At 35.6% G+C, this 22041-nt stretch overlaps 1 protein-coding gene across 1 annotated transcript in view; it reads right to left on the bottom strand.

The window, feature by feature from the left end:
• PSD3 (pleckstrin and Sec7 domain containing 3) overlaps positions 1-22041 on the bottom strand; it is a 248900-nt gene that overhangs the window by 167809 nt on the left and 59050 nt on the right. The window contains exons 5-7 of the mRNA XM_012724889.1: positions 21609-21721; positions 19124-19182; positions 6397-6486 (exon numbers count right to left, since the gene is read on the bottom strand). Of these exons, the coding sequence (XP_012580343.1) occupies positions 6397-6486; positions 19124-19182; positions 21609-21721 (262 nt within the window). The remainder of the gene's footprint in view (positions 1-6396; positions 6487-19123; positions 19183-21608; positions 21722-22041) is intronic.

The following is a 22041-nucleotide window of genomic DNA, read 5'->3' as shown; positions in this document are numbered from 1 at the left end:
TTTTTTTTTTTTTTTTGGAAGGGGGGTTAGGAGGAGGGAGGTGGGAGAAGAAGGATGTGTATTCTTTAAGTAGCACCTATTCTGTCAAAATGGCCCAACAGATTTCTTATTGATAAGGTTTTTGCTTAAAAAGCATGGCCCTGATTTCTAGCTCTTCAGCTACTTCAAAGTATTATCCTCATTACTGTCACTGTTCTTCATTCACGGTCTGAAGCATACCAAGGCAGCATCATTATTCTGTCCATGACGAGCATGTGACTGCAAGCAATAGCAGGATTCCAGATCTCCAGGGGAAAACAGAAGCAGAGACACACCAGGAACCTTTTATCACAACCCGGCTTGATTTATGTTGCTGAAAAAAGCAGTATTCCATATTTTTAAGCCAGAAACTTTAAAGCTTTACTCTTAAAAAGGTTGCTAACATAGCTTTTCTCTTAAAAGGCTCTCCTACTTATACAGCAGGATGAGCATCCCAGCCAATTTCCTCCATAGATACTGTTGCTACCAGGTTTCCATGACCTTCTCTCAGAGAAAGCTCACCTACTCCAGGCAACAGTTGATGCTCTTTTTTTAGCTACACTTAAATACCACCCATAAGTTCCTATTTTCAACTACATACTCTGAATATAACTCACATCAAGTATTTTGAGAATTCACTTCAGGCTTTTCATTTATAAAAAGTTCAGACTTTTTCAGACTATGGTCTGTTTCTTCCTCTCATATAATTCTTCACGAGTAATCCTTTGAGACTACTGCTACAATAAAGGTAATTTACTTGGATTTAAATCTGAACTTTCACTATTAAGTATACGCTTCTTTGTCTAAATGCACAAATATGAAGTCAAAACTTAAGAGAGATGCTTTAAGTTTACACATTATGAATGTTGAAATAATATGAATACTTGGATAGAAAGGATCCTTAAGGATCACCTACAGAGGAAACAGACTCCTGAGGGAGGGGCAGGATGGGGAGGAGAGGGGAGGGTAACCAATGGCCTGTGGTGGAGGACTATAGGTGCCATGGTGCTGGGTATAAGGTGGTGACTAACACACATTTGAAGAGGTGTGGAACTCCACTCCTGAATCATACATGGTGTTGTGTGTTCTAATATTATAATAATAAAAAAATACCCTCCCCCACACACAAAAAAAAAATCATCCATCAAGTTTTTCCAGTTCCTCCGTGGAACAGTTTGCTCAGAAGACATTGTACAAGTAAGTCTGAGCACAACAACAAACAGAGCAAGAAGTTCTAGTTGAGTGGAGAGTGGTAACAGGGCAGGAGTGGACACTGGGGGCAGGCACAGTTCAAGTGTCTTGTTTCGCAAACAAAGAAACTAAGACAAAAAGAGGTGAGGCTGGCACCCGAAAGTTCCATCACTAGACACAAGAGCACAGAGGTAGGCTGGGAACCCAGGGATGAACATGAACAACTCAATCACAAAACTGAAGCAGCATCAAACACAAAGGAATGAATATTTATGAATACAGGAACATGTTCTGGATAACAATGCTAGCCACTGAGTACACACCATATAATCCTCACATCCATCTCTCTCAGAGAAGGTGTAATTATCCATGTTACACATGAGAAAACAGAAAAAAAGTTATCTAGCCAATGTAAAATACTGGTCTTTTGTTTCTGAAATGTGACACTACTTCCTTCACACTGTGACAGAACCTTCTATTTCATTCGGCCTGACAGACTTAGAAGAAACAATTAGGGTTTTTCTACTTGTAATTGCTCTTCCACTCCATGCAGCTTAGAATGCAGGTGATAGAAGAAGGGATGGAGTGGCAATCTGGGAAAATAACTTAGCAACAGAAACTATACTGAGAAGCTCAAAATAATTCAATAGCTATTCCAATGTACACCTCCTTCATTCCAAACAATTCTCGACAACATCCAGAGTAATAAAGATAATAATAAAAAAGAGGCATTTTGCAGCTTTTAACTCTTGAGAGTCATTCCCATTGCCTTTTCTACATACACCATTTTTTCCCACATCATTGTTTTTGATGTTGCTACAGTTATAGCTAAGCTGAACATGATATTCAGTGTTTTGAAAGAAAAATCTAACAGTAGCAAAATTTCACCAAATTAATTTTTATATGATGCCTTAATGTCTGGCTGAATAGAAAGGAAGTGCCACATCTGCTTTTTTAAAAAAAACTTTAGTGGACCTTTTTTTTCATCAAAAGTTTTGCTGAGATCACTATAAATTCACATACAATTGTAAGAAAAAAATTGATTCTTACACCTTTTACCCAGTTAGTTTCCTTTGATGGTAACATTTACACCTTGTTGAGACCATTGGGTGGTATATGACAGAACTCAGTTTAGCCTCTGACAAAAAATAAGAAACACACAAAATGAATCTCCTAAATCAGAACTAAACTGGAGTCAGTAGGCCACTGACAAGCAGGCCCAGGCAGGCATGAGCATGTCCATCTCTGGGAAAGAGCTGTGACTAAGTGGGACTTGCCACTTCCTGAATCAGCATCTAACAACAGGAGACCCACAGCTTGAAACCTCCACTGGAGACCGCCCACAGAATGGAACCTGAACCATTCCCTACTTCACCAACACTCCTTTCCCAGGTCTGCACCAATCCTAATATTTAACCAACTTTCACCTAATTTACTTTTCACTAATCTATATGAAAACTGTTAGAAGTATTCATCTAATTTGCATCTCAAACCTGAATGAGAACAACCCTGCCTATTCATTGTGGTTTTAGCCACTTATAAACCTCCTCCATTTTCTCAACACCAAAGCATAATTCAAGGACTTTAATCTGTATTTTCAGGACTGCAGTGCTAATAAAACCCCAAATAAATACTTACACTTTGCCTCAACCAGGTCACATTTAACTTGGTTAGCATTTTACAAACTTAAGATTTGGAGGGCAGGTGCAGAAAGCTAATCATCTTGGCAGTCTCCTAAGACAAGCCTTATAAGTTTCCCTGTTCATTGAAACTATCACCTACCAATCTGGAGTGGCCTCTCTCTTTCTTTGGCCTCTCCCTGTTCTCTGTGTCAAAGTCAGTTTGTGAGCCAAAATTAATCATAAGCAACAATCTGAAAAGGTGGTATGTTACTGACTTTTCCAAGTAAGATTTACTGACCTTTTAAAGGATTTTCTGTGACAATGCCTAGTAGCACTATTCTTATAGCTATTTGTGCCCTTAAACAGATTTAGGCAGAGGGATGACTTAAAACACTGCAAATTGTCTTCAGTTTTGTGTTTTAGTTACATTACAGTCACCTAAACAGGGTGGGGGTTTTGTTGTTTCTGTCCTCTATGTCATTCATGTGGTATAAAAACTCTTAAGTTGAAGAGACTATTTCTGCTAATTAATTTTTTCCTAATTCCCTTTGGCATCAGTAGAATTCAGTTGCTACTGAAGAAGAAAAAAATTCAAGATCTACCAGTGAAAACATCAAGGAAGACATTTTTTGAGTATTAAACGTTATGAAAACATCAAGAAAAACATTCTTTGAGTATCAAATGGTAGGTGGCAATAAGAAATGTGGGCTACAAAACAATTAGGGTTTCATGGTCCAAACTTCAACGTGAATTCTCCTCAAAGTCAAATTATTGTGCAGTTAGTAACAGGTCTTCCATCCTCTATGCTTTTCAACCACTGGCTCCTTTGTTCTTATTCACTATTGTTTTTTCCCTTCTTTCACACAGATACATCTTGAAATGGCTACTTCCTTTCTAAATATTTAAATAACTGGTATTCTCTCCCAAAGTCCCTATGTCTCCCCTTAGATGTAAAGAAAAAGGAGGGCAAATGAGGACACAAATGCAGCTTTCCCATTAAAGAAAAAAAAAAAAAGAGGTCCACAAGGAACTCAGGTGGGAAAAAGATATACAGAACAGGAAGGTGTTAGCTTTGGAGCATGAGACAGAGGCACATTCAAGAAATTCCTACGAGTTCCTAGTATCTGCCTGGATGAGACTGAGTGGAAAGCCCTGTCCCCAGTCTCCTCTTTTATTTAAATATGTAATAAATGTCCATTTTAAAACCAAAAGACTCTTTCATCTTTTTCAGTAGTTTGTGACCTCTGAGGAAAGAGGTCCACCTGATTCTAGTACATTCTCTAAATCCAAACACCTGGTTACACACAGTGGATCTTCAATAAATATTCCCAGCAAACAATCACACTGTAGAGCAGAGATCAGTGGGAACATTACTTCTGGCCCAAAGAAATCTAAACAATAGATATAAAATCAGATGTTATTTTGATCCAAAGAAATCTAAAAGGAATCAGGTCTCTATGTAACAATAAAAGCCTGAGTTCAAGTCATGTAACTCTAAGGGTCTCAGTTCATAAATTACACTGAATATTGTATATGACTATAATTTTTTAACTGGAGACTTATAATCTGTAAAGTAATACCAAGTGTTTTGTGTTTATCTATGTATCTGTTTGGCATATATAATCATATTGTCAAAAGCAAAAACAAAAAAAAAAACAAAAATCAAATGAATATCCCCTCAATAATTTATGTTAGCAGGGAATCAAGATTTATCTATGGAGAAAGAAGACAAGATCAAAAGAAAAACAAAGAAGAAAAGAAAAAAGAACTAGAGAGGAAGAAAAGGAGGGAAAGCTGGAGAAGGGAAGAGGAAAGAAATAGCCACAGAGAAAGTGAAATAAAACAAGATGGTTGGAGGAAAGCTTCCTTGTTGAAATTTGCAGTAAAATCTAGATTCATAATGAAATGAAAAATTAATCTTGGGTGGGTGAGTCGCTGGGGCTTGTTATGAAAGGGAATCAATATTTTACTTGACAATTTCCATGCTAAATGCCACTGTCATTTAAGTGTCACTTCACTGTCATCTTCCCACAGTAAACAAAGAAAAGTATAATACATATTCTCCCCCTGAGGTTTGTAAACATGATCTCAATTTTACAACTACAACAAATCATCCAGCAAATTCTTGACAGTGTAAATCAAAGAAGCAATGTTTACCCAAGGTGAATGGTAGCCATTGGACTACATGTTAACGACATTTGCTTTCAGACAGCTTCATCAAACATGCTCTAAATCTGCCCAGTAATTTACACACAGTCATGCACATCATTCTAAACCTACCACTAAAATCTAAAAGCTTCACTATAAGAAATTTTCCTGTCAATTTTCATTTTTGACATAACTTGATAAAAGCCTCACAAATTCTCTTAGAGAGACTCCATTATTTTCCATGCTAATAGCACGACACTAAAAAAAGACTTGTTAGCATATGTCTACTGTGTAGTTCAATGGATGAACAAAACATTTATCATGTCCAGTCCAACACCTTTCATTTCCCATCCCCATTTGGAATTGTAGCTTCAGAAAAGGGAACACTTGTTCTATAAAGAAATAATTTTAAAAATAGCATGCTTATTTAATAAACTGAAGCTACTTTTCTTCCTGCCTTTTTCATAATGTAATTTTTTAATGAGCTGCAATTCAAGTCAGATTTAGAATCTCATTATACCATATTTTATACCTTTTTCATTTTCTATGGAAGTCTTTCTTATTTGGCAGAATTCCATTTTGTATATTTAAAAAATCACATAAAATATAGGAATTATCTTGACTGGCACATTTACATATTATAACATGATTCAAATATGTCACCTTCCTTTAGCAAATTCATTCCAAGGAACTGACTGCAAAAGAAATCTGTATGTACACGAAATTATTAAAAAGGCTAGATTCAAATGGAAACCTGTAAAACTCACATTGTTAATATACACATCTTATATTGAACCTCTACGAGACTCACATCCATTATCAATAACTTTTGTACTTGATCAAACACACATCTCATGTATACTGCTGTAGAATGTTATGAGTTCTAAGCTGATTTTTTTGTCTCCTTGAAAACAATCTGATAGGGAAAGTCACACTGACTGATACCAAGAATAAAGTAGAAAGAAAATTATTCAGGTATTCTAGGCTTACTCAGATTTAATCTGTTTCCAGAGACAACCTGAGTGGCTCTGTTTCTGTGGCCTGAATATAGTCAGACTGCTTCCATTACAGTCTTGAAATACTTCAACTGCCTTTTTGTTTCCTTGTTTAATACACCGTTAGTCTTTTCTCACATTCTGACAGTCTACTTACAAATAATTAAAAACTGCCCACTTAGTACTGGTATCAGCAATTATTCCAAGTCAATGTATGACTTCAGTCTTACAACCATGTGGACTTTAAGGAATTATTAATTTAAGAGTATTTTGCAGTCTGACACACCACGGACAAGGCCTCACAGACACACCGCCAATAACACCAAAACAAAGCACTTAAATGATTCTTAGCCTATTTTCGATTAAAAGCCAGAACATATAAACATATAAAATATTTAAAAATACAGTATATCAATGCTTACTTTTAGTAGATCTTTGGAGAAATCACCTCCTTCATTTACCCCTTGGAGGTTTGCAATGAACTCTTGGCAGGTCATCTTCTTTCCAATATTCTGGAAACAATACATCATAATGACATGTATGGAATTAAGATTAATTCTTAAAAATGTGACTAAGCACTAAGCAAAGCAAGATTGATTTGTTTTTTCAAAACAAATATAGATACCAATCTATGACAATACATACATACACACATACATATACACATTTATATGCATAAGAAAAACAGATGGCTCATGTTTTTAAAACTATCATTAAATATAAATAGCAAGGGCCCTCCCTGGTGGTGCGGTGGGTTAAAGCACAGCACTGAGAATCTAAAGCCACTTCCGCATGAGTTCGATTCCCGCCTGCACCGGAGGTGACCATATGGTGCGGCAGACCTCTCCTGACCCGCCCGCTGCTCCCCTCAGCAGTGTACTTCATCGATCTGTCTGTTCTGCTCTCCGCTCTGACTCTGGTGAATCCTCTCACCCTCCGCATCTCTGGCCTGTACCCCAGTTCTATATGAATAAATAAATCTTTAAAAATATATATATATATAAATAGCAAAATTATGCCAAAACTTCATTTTAACCTGAGGAAAAAATCTGAAAAACCTATGTTACATTTATATAAATAATATATAGTGCAATTTTTAATGAAAAACATGGATAAAAATAATACTTCTGAGCAGAACCCTGTTACCTATTTATTTGCTTGTTTATTTGTATTTCCTACTTATTGTCAAGAGTTGTGAAGCTAACAAGTTAGCCTGTCACAATCTCATGAGTGCTAGCAGAACAGACTCGGGGGTCAGAAGCATAGAGTTTATTAAGCAGTAAGAGTAGGTGGGAGATAGCTTTTTCCTGCTCCAAATCCTACTTTCATAGAGCCATTGGAACAGGGCAAGCTGGCACCTGCATTTAAAGTGGGTTGTGATACAGAAAAGGAGCCCTGAGCTTTGGAAATGTGATCTTTGTAAAGGGCAGTAACATGCTTACGCCTTTGCTTGAGACAGAGGCAGCGGCACTTCCAAACCATTGACTGCAGTCACTCTATCTTTCAAGTTGCTCCCTACAGAAATAGTCTCCAAAGGATAGAACAGACAAAGGCAACCAAAGCTCGGTCACAAAATGTACAGAAAAGCAAAAAGTCCATGAAGAACTGTCTCTCAATACATTTTTCTAAGCTAACTTAAGGACAGTAAGTTTAACCACAGAAAATCACAATAAACAAAATTGGGTAAATAGAGTCAATTGTATGGTGAGTGACAGAACTCAGCTTTTAGTGATCTGTATTGATTCGTAATGTTCAAGTACTGTGTTACTTTAATTAAAAATCAATAAAAAAAGAAAAATCTAAATTACAAAGATAAAATAAAAATATGCTAAGAAAACCAGTAAAACTGCTCTGAAAGCAAATCACCTTCTATGTCTGTTCCCATCAATTAGGAGAAGGTGCCAGTTGTGAGGGATTCTGAGGTTCAATTTGGGCACTAAGAGAAATCTTTCATGAGTGCAGGAGAGGGATGTAGAAGGCAAACACGCACAGGCATGGGATCTCTGGCAAAATGTGATTCAAGTGTACCAACCGGAAGTGTACCAACATATTAATATTGCTTACACTATACACACACACATAAAATGTATGCTTTGCCAGGCTATTCTATTCACAAGACCAAAAAAGAGGAGAACAGCAGCCTTCTAGCTGCAGCTGCATATTCCTAGACATAAACACTTTGAAAGGGATGCAAAGCAGGGGACGGGTTTAAAGGCGTATACATAAACAGAACCTTAATTTCAAGTGTAGACCAACCTCTCACCAAAATTACCAAGAGAACATTGCTAACAAATACGGAGCCAATGAATTCTAAATGTAATACTGAATAGAACTCACACACACACACCAAACAAGTCAAGGACAAAGGATAATTTGGTATTAGGCCACATGTTGATGTAGTTTAGCATATTAAGATATAAAGCATGAGAATTAAAAAAATAGATATCTGCTAAGAACATATACATATTATCTTGGGTAATCACTTTCCAATTTACTTTCATAACTTCCCTTATACTCTGCAAAATGAAACAATTTATCAGCCTCATGCTATCTAATTAGTGTGAAAGTACCAAATAATTATTTTTGTTATAAACCTTGCTTCTTCCATTACAAAGAAGACACAGACATTACATGAAAGACTGGATGAATGTTTTGAAAATGAGAACTGGTTTTGCCAATTAACTTATTTGGTAGCTTATTTTCCATAATAAAAATAATGCAGTGCTATTTTAGATTAAAATTTATTTAGATTAAAATTTATTTAGATTAAAATTTATTTCAATCCGTATCAAGTATATCAGATCAAATAAGGTGTGTCAAGGTGAAAATAAGAAAACAATCACATCATCTTGATATGATTTGGCAAATTCTTAAGTTCTGGATATTGTCCAAGTCTTTGAGAAATTAAATAAATAATGGCTAGGTAACATATTCTTTTCCAAATCAAGTGGTTTCCAGTCCTTTGCTTTTAGCAAAATTAAAAGAAGACATAATTTAATCATCAGTTAAAAAACAAAATGTTTTTAAACACTTATGATATCAAATACTTGTAACATTATCTGTTTTTAAATCAATTTTGTATTATCAACCATCTTAAACAAAAACTTAAAACTTGACATCTTTTAGTCACAATAGATACATACCCTCTTATACATACCCTCTTATATTTTCTGTTGCAAATAAGTATCAAATAACAATCAATAAATGATGACCAGGTATGAAAATGTTACATGAGAAAAGAGAAAACTCAGGAAAGTAGGACAACTATGACTGGTATATATAAGAAATAGAAAAGTATAGATATTTTTGTTGAAATATAATTCACACAACATTCACCCTTTTGTACTATACAATTTATTCTTAGTATCCAGATAACATTACCCCAAAAGATGCTCCCTTCATTAGAAGCATTCCCAAAGTTCTCCTCCCAATCCACTACCTACCTCCTCACAATCCTCAATCTTTTTATTTATATAAATTTGCCTATGGAAGATGTATTTCAAATGGAATCATATAAAATATGGTCTTTTATGACTGGCTTCATCACTTAGTTGAGCTATACTGAAGTTTAAAGTATGATTTCATTTCATTCCATTCTGAAGTTCATTCATGTTGTAGAATGAATCAGTGTTTTTTTTCTATTCATTATGCAAAGTGAAATAACTCAAGATACTGAAGAAGTGCTATATGTGGCAACTCATAAACAAAGAAAGCAAAATCCTAAGCTCACAGATTCAGAGAACAGTTGTATTTTGCCATAGGTGAGAGTGGGTAAAGGGGTGAAGGAGATCAAGAGATCCAAACTCCCAGTTATAAAATAAACCATGTACTCTGCAGCATGGTGATGATAGATAATGATGTACTGCATATATGAAAGTTGCTAAGAGATTTTAAAAGTTCTTATCAGGGCCCTCCCTGGTGGCGCAGCGGGTTAAAGCACTGCACTGAGAAGCTGAGGCCACTTCCGCATGAGTTCGATTCCCGCCTGCCCCGGAGGAGACCACATGGCGAGGCAGACCTCTCCTGACCCGCCCGCTGCTCCCCTCAGCAGTGTACTTTGTCGATCTGCCTGTTCTGTTCCCCACTGTCTCTGGTGAAGCCTCTCACCGCCCCTGAGCCTCTGGCCTGTACCCCAGTTCTGTATGTACAAATAAATAAATCTTTCAAAAAAAAAAAAGTTCTTATCACAAGAAAAAATGCTATTCTAAGTATGTAAGATGACAAGTGTTAACTCCACTTAACAGGGCAGTCCTTTTGCGATGTATTTATATGTGCAAATATATCACATACACACACATTGTGGCAAACAGGGAAACTAATGTGTTATATGTAAATTATATGACAATTTTAACAAAGAAAGAAGCAGATAAACAAGATACATAGGTAAGGGTCAATGGTGCAACGAATACTTGATTAGTTGAAGCTGTATGTATTTGTCATTTATTCTTTCTATGGCTTACTGATAATTCTAACCAAGGTTTAGAGCAAAAGCCAAGGGTCAAATCAGTTCATTTGGCTCTTACTGTCAGGAATATTGAAACACTCCCTGAGCTTTTATACCATTTTTATCAGGAGTAACAGAAAATTAAGAAAAATCTTTGTCATCAAGACACACTCACTATGATACTGAGATTCTCTTCTTAAATTGTATTAATATTTTAAAAGTATATAATTCAAGCAAATACTGTTCACTGAGCAAAGCTAACTCCAATCATTGACTTTGCATCTCAACAATTCACAGGTATGAAAGAGAAGTTTACACATAGTGTGGTTCTATTTGTTTTCTTTCAAACTGATTCATAACTTTGGGAAAAAACAGGTCTGTCTGCTCTGAAACAAATGCTAGCTAACTGCATGCCAAGGCAGTGCTTTCACAGAGTGTTTTATATTGGGAATTCTTTTCCAATAAATGGATAAAACATGGAGATTTGAAAAGGCCTCCTGATGCATTGAGAGGCATAACATTGTCCCTGGAAATTCATGCAGCAATTTCAATCAAATTGTAGATGCCTAATCAATGTGACTCTGGAAAATTCACAAAAAGTAAGACTTCTGCTTGAAATCCCAAAATATCAAGCAGACTCAAATCTTGACTATTTAACCAATTAATATATCATAATAAGATAAAATATTAATGAAAAAGGGAAAAAATAGACTGGAGTTTCATTAACATCTTCAGACAGAAATTTTATGACTATTTTCCAAAATGATTATGCTGACATTTTCAAATAGATTTTCTTGCAATTAAGAACTTACTTACTCCATTTCTGTTCTTTAAAGATATAACAGGTCCTTTCATTCTAACACTGATGAGAAAGAAATCCCAAAGTTTAATAAAACAAATTTGTTTGAGGACCTGCTTCATTATATGTGGTTTGCTATAAAGTCCCAGTTTCTGGCAGCCCTTTCTGCCCACTTGTGACTATGTCAGTGTCCTTTATTCCTCTGTCCCCTTTCCCTAAAAAAAACTGCTCTTAAACTAAAAAATAGTCTCAGTTTCTAAGAAACTATCGGTGATGTTATGTAAAGTGTCACTATAAGTTAAATGCCTTTTACAGAGAATTTTCCATTTCTGAAAAACTTACCACTTTCCTATTAATAATGCTAAATAAAGAGTCACAGTCAAACTTACTTTGCAACTGTTGGGGAGGAAGTAGAGGGGTACATAACAAGGGCAAGAATCTGAAAGACACAAATTCTGTATAAACTTTTGTAGAATCAGATAGGAATATTTTAGGCTTTACAAGTCATAAGCCCTAGGACTTGCACACATACTGCTACCCAACACTATCATCTTAGTGTGAAGATATAAACAAGTGGTTACAGGTGTGTTCCAATCAAACTTTCCTTAGAAAACAGGCGAGTAGCTGCATTTTGCTTATGGGCCATGCTTTGCTGACCGCTAAGCCTAAAAGAAAACCCCATGGAGGAGGCACTGGTGTGCAAGCATGCAAGCAGATTTAATAGCCTGATGTAGAATGAACTTTAATTTTAGGTTTATGATTTTGTTAAAGTTATAAATTTTTCCCCCATCCCAGCAGATAATCAGCTACCAACAATAAGAATATTCTTAGGGCTCTCCCTGGTAACATAAGGGGTTAAAATGAGAATTATTCAGTGATCCATAGCGACTGCAGCACGAGTTCATTCCCCAGCTAGGGAGGTGGCCCACATGGTGCAGCAGACCTCTCCTGTCTCATCCACAGCTCCCCTCCACAGTGTATTTCAGTCAATCTGCCTGTTCCGCTCCCCACTCTGTCTCTGGTGAATCCTTTCTCACACACCCCTCGTCATCGCACCACCTCTGGCCTGTACCCCATTTCTTGTATGCATAAATAAATCTTTAAAAAAAAATTAGTCACCAAGAAACCATACATCAGCTCGAATAAGCCCAACCAAGTCTTTGCTCTGAGAATGCCTTCTCAGACATCTGGGGAGTAGAAGCTTCTATAATGATCCAACCAAGACCTAAACTAAACTCTTAAACCAAGAGCTGCTAAATTAGACTTGTGTCAATTAAGTATTCACCTGACCTCAAGGTTGACTAATTAGGTAAAATAATCTCAAATCTTTTCTTTTTTTGTTAGTGCAGAGTGGAAAGCTTTGTGGAAAACATGCTTTCAGAGAACTAAAAGCTTTCATGATCCATTGGTAAAACCTGGCTTCATAAAACTTGAGATATTAAAAACACAGCAGGCATGCCCTCCCACATGACAATTCCACCTCCTCCAACATGTTACAACAAATAGTGAAAAAGCATACTACTGATTTGGTAATTACTTCAGTTCTGTAGCTCTCATAAAAGCTCCTCACTTTTTTTTTTGCTTTTGTTTTGTAGGGCTATCAAATGGGTTTGATTGTGTTATGCTGCCCTCAGGTGTCCATTTATTTACATGCATGGTGAGTGGGCAAAGTAGAATTCCTTGCACATTCCCCAAACCAAGGAAGGTATGTAACAGCTGTGATATTCAAAGTATTCTTTCATAAACCCCAATCATGAGCTAATCTGTTAAAACAGCTTCTATGGATATCTGAAATAATAATGGGATTCCCCGCCCTGCCACCCCCCCCCCATCACTTTACAGGTAAAGGACCCAGAAGTAATATAAAGAAAAAATATGGCAATTGAAAGTAATATAGCAACATAGTGGTTCTCAAAGTGTGATTCAGGCATGCTGCTCAAGTTGTCCTTGAGGGCAAACCTTTAGTTTCGGGATAACAGTACTAACGACAACAATAATAATCATGCTGGTTATTTTCACTTTTTCTCACACTAGGTATAGTGGAATTTTCTAGTAGCTACATGACTTGTGATATATTGTCACAGACTAAATGCACAAACAGAAAATATGTCTTTTATTAAGTCAACTATTAAAGATATTTGCAAAAATATTTTCAATGCTATTCTTTTTTATTTAAATATAATAATTATTTCATAAATGCATGTTTTATTTAATGGGTTTATTAATGCTATTGTAAAATAATTTAATAATAAATATTTTCAAATGTTAACTATTTCAGTTTCTAAGACAGAGAAAAATCAGTAGCTAGGAAAAACTCTTCAGGGTCCTCAACTCAGAGTCATAAGGAATTCCTGAGACCATAGAGTTTGAGAAGTAGTGTGGTAGCAGATTCTGTCACTACTTCAAAGAAAGTATTTCCTCAAAATTTAAAAAGATAAAGGACAGTTACCCTGTGATCAAAGCACAAAACTACCTAAACTCTGCCTTTAACTTTATCATCATAGGACAGGCATTAATGAAGTGATGGGATAGAGGTCAGAATCAGAGGTCTCAATTACATCCCTTTTTCTCCCTCCTATCCCAAACCATTTGCAGAAAGAAAAAAATGCACAAGCTGACTTAAGAGTTTTGCTTGCTTTCCTTCATTACCTTCTAGTAATTGCGCAAATGTGAAACTCCTAATGATAAGAAGGAACATGTAACAATGCACAAAGTAGATAATCTGAGATCCCTAAATGAACCCCATTAACTGTGAAAAGCTATGTGTTTTATTTTCTATATATAACCCTATTCTAGGAAAAGCAGGATTACCAAAATAGAAAAAAGGAAAAAAAGGGGGAGGGGGGAAGCGAAGAAGAATTAAAAGAGAGGCCAAGAAAATCTACCAGAACAGCATTAATTCTGAAACACCTAAATATGGATTTCTATTAAAATCTACATAGTTAGCAGTAGTAGATTTCATTCTCAGATCATTCTAAAATGGAAAAAATTGAAAACTTTTTTTATGAAAACAGTTTCACAGCTGATGGATAGGTTCTTGAGCTATCCCATAAATGCTTATTCTGGAGATAACAATTATCTTTAAGAGTAAAACTGCACTCTATGCCTCACTAGAAAAGCTTAGTAATGCAGACCCAGGCCTAACAGTCTGTGTGCATTCTGAGTGTCATTGAGATGCTTCAAGGGATGAGAGCCTGGTTGTGGTCTGTGTCTGGGGAGCTCCGCATCAGTTGAAAAGAAAATAGCACTAAGCAGGAGGTAAAGAGGACCCCAGGGAAGGAGAATCCCTGGCATAGTGGATATTAAGACCAAGACAGAAAATGACAGCAGGGCAAAGTTCACATAGGAAAGGAAATGATTGCCAGGGATGGCCTTCTTTGTTGAGAGCATCAAGAATGTGGGTAGCAGGGCCCTCCCTGGTGGTGCAGCAGGTTAAAGGTAGCACTAAGAAGCTAAAGCCACTTCAGTATGAGTTCAATCCCTGTCCCAGAAGTGACCCATATGGTGCGGCAGATCTCCCCTGACCCGCCCACTGCTCCCCTCAGAAGTGTACTTTGTCAGTCAGCCTGTTCTGCTCCCCACTCTGTCTCTGATGAATCCTCTCACCGCCCTGCACCTCTGACCTGTACCCCAGTTCTGCATGCATAAATAAATATTTAAAAATAAAAGAATGTGGGTAGCACAGCTGAAAAAGGAATTCAGAGGAGACAAGTAAACAGGAAAGGATAGCAGGCAAAATGTTCTCAGGGCAATTGCCAGTTACAAGGATCACAGACACAATTTTCTAAGGATATTAATTACCTATCAACCTCATGGAGGGCTGTGGTGCTTATGGACTGAAAATACAAAATGCCACAATATGGTCATATATTTGTCTTTGTTTTACCCTTATTCAACCTCTAACTCAACAACAAAACCAGTAAAATCCCACCTCATACATTAAACTCAGATCACTGAGAAAGATAGTCAGCAGCCTGAGTCTCCAAAAGACAAAGTTTCTGCAGAATGCCCAGCCTGACCGAGACAGAGGCACGATCACTATGCTCACTGCACAGAGCAACTGGCTTCCACCAATAATGGAAAGCAGAAAGAGACCTTGCATAAAAATTGCTACTAAAAATCCCTAGGATAAATTTTGGCACAAAATCTTAAAAATAATGTCTTAGTTCTCTAGAAATAATGTCTGGTTTAAGCTGGTTCTCATCACATTCTAAATCTGGACAGATGTTGCTTTGTACTTTGATTTGACCTTTAGTTGTGAAGCTGTTTTACTGATTATGCAGCTATTTCATTCCAATCGGTTCTACAACACAGGTCACTACCTAAGACTGCCTGCTACCTTAGGGTAGTAAAATGATTTTTTAGTTAATTCCCCATGGGTATTATGTCTGGCATTGGGCTCACTCTTCCCCAGCTCTGGTGAGGAGTTGCTGTCTACTGTCCTTCCCCTGTCACTGTTTTCAGCCTCAGTGGTGATAGTGATGGATGGCTGAATCCAGACTGAAATATAAGAGTCAGCTGTCATCAACAGATCACATTTGAAGATTAGTCCAGAAAAGGAGCAGGTTTGAATGGATCCTAATATGATAAATGCTTTCATTCACTGCATTTCCAATAAAATACAAGCTTAAAAAATAATTTTCAATTCTCCCCTTGTCAATAGTTCAAACAATACTGAATATAGCATTGTTCCAATGTAACAGGAGAAAATTAAGCTCTAGAGTTTAGTAGACATTATCTGCATGGTAATAGCAGTGTATCTGTAAATCTAGTTGATATGTGTATATCATCTATTTCAAGGGTACAGAGAAATTTTAAAATATGAGCTTACTTAGCAAATTAGCCATGTGACCACAATTATAACATACTTATTTAAGAGAATAAACTATTTACACAAGTAAAAAGCAAGTTTATACAATTGCTAAGATAATGATGAATCATTCATATTTTTAAAAAGTAGATACTAAAGGACCTGACCATTCTAAGTTCCAAAGAAATAATTATGTAATCTGATTGAATTTTTCCCAAATATATTATGTATATACCTTGGATTGTTTTGTTTATTTTTCTAGCTTACTTAGTGATGTTTAACTCTCCCCCTGGTGCTCTTCCATGTCAGCATTTCAGTTACCTGGTACCAGCTCTTTCATCAAACCTGACTGGAGAAATTAGGAGGGGACCCTAACCAACAATGCCAGAGAGGAGATCTGATTCCCATTCATTTCTGATATTTACCCTACTGGCACAGAATTTAGAATAGAATAGATACACACTAAGTGTTTGCAAAATGAAAGGACAAGGTAGAAAACAACAGATCAACAAACCAACATGTAACACAATTAGATTTATTATGTTAGTATGCATTCTATCACTTAATTAGTAAAAAATTAGCAGGAGGAATGAAGGCCCATATCAGTGCATTTCAATTCATCATTCCTTAAAGTAAGTGAAATCAACAAAGAACAGCCAAAGGAAGTTAATCTCCCCACGCTCTGCCTCCCCACTGAAAGCATGAGGACAGCTTGTGTCAGCACTTCTGAGAAGGGTCATGCTGTTGTTGCTACTATGACATGATGGGAGGAAGGAAAAAAGGAAAAGATTTATTAGTTAATTACCCAAGAGGATTATGTCTGGCATTGGACTAAGTAATTTGAGGTGATAGCCTAGGCAATACAGCAAGGAGAGGTGAAAAGGGGCAAATGTTAGAAATAATTCACTTTACATTCTGAAAGACTCACTTTCATAGGGGCCATGCTAACAAGTCAGACAGCACTATACCAATCAGGCAATCATGATGCAATGAAAGCTACATCTAGAATTATGGATAAAACTTACCACCTAGAAGGAAAATTTATTTTTAAAAAGCATCCAGAGGAAGAAGATAAAAGAAACACATTTCATATGGTTAGTTTTTATGATGACTCCTACATAGTTACCACACTTATAACAGCATGTATTGCAAGTAATAATTCCAAAAGCTATTTTAAAGAGACACAGCCCCCCAAAAGACAACCCCAAGTAATGTAGCACACATTTTTAAAAATAAAGCTGAGCACTAATAATTACCAAAAATGCAATATTTTGAAAATTACAATATAGATATTTACTTGTGCTTACAAGTTTTCTCCGTTTATGTAATTCTGCTATAATAACTGTTAATTATTCATGATTAGCACAATTCAAGATACCATTAAAATATTCAGTTATAGAAACTGTTTCAAATTCTAGTTGCTAAAAAGAAGTATAATGCTTCATTTAATTTCCTTTCAATTCCTCAAAAAAAACCAAAAATGGTCTGAAGATAGAGAAAGAACTTCAAGAATGTCGTTCTGAATCTAGGGTCTGCTGAGCTATCTGAATAATGATTAAACCTCACAACTTTATTTGCTCCTCCAAATTATTGTGATCAAGAAGAATTTTATTTGAAACTACTAATAAAGCAATATTAGCTTTTTTAAAAATCCAGCTTTTAATAGAAACAAATGCCCCTTCAATCTAACAACGATCATAGATATTCTATAAGATCCTCAACCTTTAGGTAAGAATTGAACTGCTACCAGATAATTTCCCCCATCTCATCATCACATGTTTTCTCAGCCAACAGATGCTAAATGCACAACTATCACATGAAAATGAGGCCTCAAAATATCTGATGTGAAGAAGATGCCTCGTGCTGGGAATTGCTGGCTTGGATCAGTGTTATATGTGGACAAGCGTACTCAAAATTGTCTCCTTCTGCTGGAAGGAGAAAATGAGGTTGAGAAAATGAGTGGGAGGGGAGGAACAGGACAGGGTTCCAACTGTTATCACAAGATTGGCAGAGAAGAAAGCAGTGAAAACTTGCTTCATATATGACAGAAAAACAGAAATCCGGCCAGTCATTGAGCGGTCACTCCCCCACCCCCCAACAAACTGTGTGAGAATCAGACAATGATAGTCAGTTTAAGGCTCACACTGTGGAAATACCAGTGCTTCCATTCCTCAAGACAGCTTACCCTAATACCATGAATGTCCACTGTAGGTGTAATTTTAACCCATATAATCTCTGGATGTACTGAATGCACTAAGTTATTCTAAATACACCCCTTGCAAACTGCAAAAGGAGCTTCCTACTTTCGTTCTGTGAAATTTGTGACATTCTAAAATTGTCCTTCTAACACTCTATCTCATCCTCATTTTTCTGACTATAGGGCCCCTTCTTCCCCTCAGTACATGCTAAAGACTCCATGCAGCTTCATTTTACCTTTCTAAGAGGGGCATTATAGTTTTAAATAAGGAAATTCTGTGGTCTTTGGAATGGTAAACAAATTGGGATTATTGATAGATACAAGTATTAATTTTTTTAATTGTAAGATAAGTCATATTCTCACAACCAAGATTTTCTTTAGGTCTATGAAACATTATTTCTGCAAATAAATGGATGTGGGACTATGAAATAATTTCTGCTTTAAGTATACATTGATCAATATTTAACTAAGACATTTTCATTTCCTCCAGTATGAATACTGCTTAACTAAATAAATTCTAAATCCCACACTATGAATGATGAAGGTTTATATATGAAGTTCATCCTGTATTTTAAATATGAGAATGTAATAAAGTTGTTTTGGTATTTCAACTACTAAAAGGGCAGGTGAGCATTCTTAAGACTTACTACTGTACTAGTAAAGACACTGTTGACATTTTCAGACATAACTTCATGATATCCTCTTTACATTATTGTATAGAGGCCATTCCAGTTGACCAAAAAAACAAGTAAAAGCTGTCTCTGCCCTCTAATTAAGAACAAAGACACAGAACTAGACACATTACGGGTAAACAACTGCAAGCACACAGACAAAATGGTATGCACTGAAAATTATGCTCTGTTCATGTCTGTTAGACAGCATCACACACCTACACTTACATGGCCATGGAGATCTGTATTAAGGAGCATCATTGCACAGGTCAGGCAATGGACTCCATCTAAAGAGAGAGAGAAGGACAGAAAGTATTAGTTCACTGTTTCCTGTTGGATCCTAAATTACTATCATTAAAATAGCATACATCAAGAACTTTAAAAACACGATACTGTGATTAGGCACAATAAATCACACTGTTTCAGAGAGACAGACAATAGATAAGAATAAATTATTAAAAGGATCTCAATGGACAGAGTTGGAAACTATTGGTGATATAGTAAACTATTGCTGGTTCTCTGGAGAACAGCTTGATAGTACATATCTTAAGCTTTGAAACAGTGTCCTCTGACACAGTAAATTGACTCTAAGGGTTTTATACTAAGGAAATGTGGACCTACACAAAACACATTGGGAGCCAAGGAAACGGTGCTTATAGTGGGTAACAAGTAAATATTACCCTTCCAAAAACACAATTCTGTTACACTGAAGTCATTAAACATGTGATCCAAATACTCAGGTTGAAAAATTATTTTGCAATCAATGATTATATGGAAAACATATTATGTGCAGTATGATGTTATTTCAGCATAAAGATACCTAACAGATTATATCACATAATATTAAAAGAATCCAGAGGAAAAAGAATGTCTGGAGAATGAAATTATAATTTTATATAAGTATAAAACAGGTTATGGAAATGAAAATAAATTGAATGTTGTTACTTTTTTCACTATTTTTTTTTTGAGGAAAGCAGTAAAAATTAAGGAAAACATGATTTGTTTCCCTCAATGTATTTAGGTATTTCTCTAGATGAAAATAGGTATGCAGAAAGTTATTTTCTTTTTTGCCATTCTTTAAAGGCAACTTTAGGTTGACTGAGGATACTACAAAAGGAGGAGACAAAAGTAAAACAGTGAATTAATTTGTGAAGATTAAAAGATTGTTGGGTGAAAAAAATTGCCCACATCAAAGGATCACTTTACACTTCCATGGAAATAGCCTATATAAAGGGGAGGGGAAAGCACTAAAAACCAAGTTTCTCATTTCTAAATCTTAAGTTTTTACCTCCTTATTTTCTCCCTCAAATTCTCAATCCAATATAGAAGACAACAGCAATTAATGGTGCAGAAAAATTTTATCAATTTATGCTAACTGTACAGAAAGACCTGTCTAATTACTGAATTCATGAATTAAAGATGGCTCATTTTTCAGAAGTATGCCATTAAGCATGGATTTCTGTTACTAATATTTCAAAGGATATGCTACTAATAGTATGCTTACTTTAGTTCCAGTTTACTAATACAAATTCTAAGACATTTAAAGTATTTTCCTGAATATATTTGTAAGACTCAGCAACCAAAAATTTGTATCTCAGCCAACTGAACACACAAATCCATATTACTTGGTTCACTCAGAAATGTCAATATCCCTTTAGATTTGAAAAAGGTCCTATAAAACAATCCTCATCTACCCTTTCATACTCTAGTTAATGCTAGACAGTGATCAAGACAGGGAGAAAGGGTCAGATAAAAGAATGAAGAAATAAAAGTACCCATTTTACATATAGAAATGTAGCCTTAATGATCACAGGATTGGAGTTAATTTAGCTACAGTCTGTGAGGCAAAGTTAGGGACAGCAAATAATTAATCAACATCCAAGTACACTTTTCCTAGTTAACTGGCAATAATAAAGCTCAGAGATAATTAGTATTTCATGTGCATCTCAGTGCACAATAGTCTCAGTGACTTATTCCAGTATTTATAAGCTTATGACAGATTCTCTAATGGCAAGTATGGCTGACTTAAAAACCTTGCTAACTTCACTTAATTGCACCATTTGAAATGGAGAAAAGATACTTCTCCACGGGCACTCAACAATTAGAGCTTAATAAGGTAGATTCCTAAAAACAGTATAATAAAAATGAACCCAAAATTCATTAAAATCATGTATCAAAGTGGTGAATGTTGACACAATAAAGACTGTAAAAAAAAAAAAAAAAAACTCGTGAGATTTGAAGCCTAACCAAAAAATTAAGGAGACATGCAACTCATCAAGAAGTAGAAGAGAAGAAATAAGAAACTCAGTATTCATTTACCACAGCACACTCTGTATGTAAAATATCAGAGGGAGAAAGTGTGAGTAATTTAAAGAAATATATTATCATACTATGGAAGAAATAGAATAGATAATATAATACAGACATTAAAAATGCTTTAAAAGGATATTTGATGGCATGAGAAAATGCTCACAATGGAAGGGAAAGATAATAGGAACTAATGATTTCCAATTTGATATTAAGTATTTTACATAGAGAGGGAGAGACTAAAAGGAAGTAAGTCAAATTTAATAATTATGTCTAGGTAGAGCTATCTAGATAACTTTCATTTTCTCCTGTATAACTTTCCTTGTTTTCTAAAATAATGTGTAACTTTAGAATAAGGAAAATGACTCTGTAGTAAAAAAAAATTCCAACACTTGCATCAAATTACCTTGTGAAGCAATGGTATCTGGATTGCAGTAAAAATATCTATTGGAGAAGTGTATTAAAACTCTCTCTCGTTCTTGAGTTTCTCCCACAAGAGAAAATGCTTTAAAGAAGTACCTAAAAAAGAATTAGAGGAAAAATGAAATTTTAGAATATGTAAACATGCTTTCTCCATTTGAAAGTTCAATTCATATAAACATAAGGTATTAATTATGCAAAGTAAGATACTCTATAATTATTTCAAAAAATGACTTAGTACGTGGCCATTCAATACCAATTTATACTGAAACTTAAATTCTATCAAATGTCAATATAAAAGATGACTGGGCAAGAGCATGGTAGCAATTCAAGAAAAAAATCTCAGGAAGGAGAAAAGAAGAATTTCCCTATGTGAAGAGTCAACTAGTTAATTTTAAAAGATCACTGGTTGATAACCA

This window comes from Condylura cristata, unplaced genomic scaffold, assembly GCF_000260355.1.
Source record: "Condylura cristata isolate star-nosed mole 26May11 unplaced genomic scaffold, ConCri1.0 scaffold00014, whole genome shotgun sequence".
Classification (NCBI taxonomy): Eukaryota; Metazoa; Chordata; class Mammalia; order Eulipotyphla; family Talpidae; genus Condylura; species Condylura cristata.
Note: the sequence above shows the minus strand (reverse complement) of the source record. Positions and strands in the feature narration are given on the sequence as shown.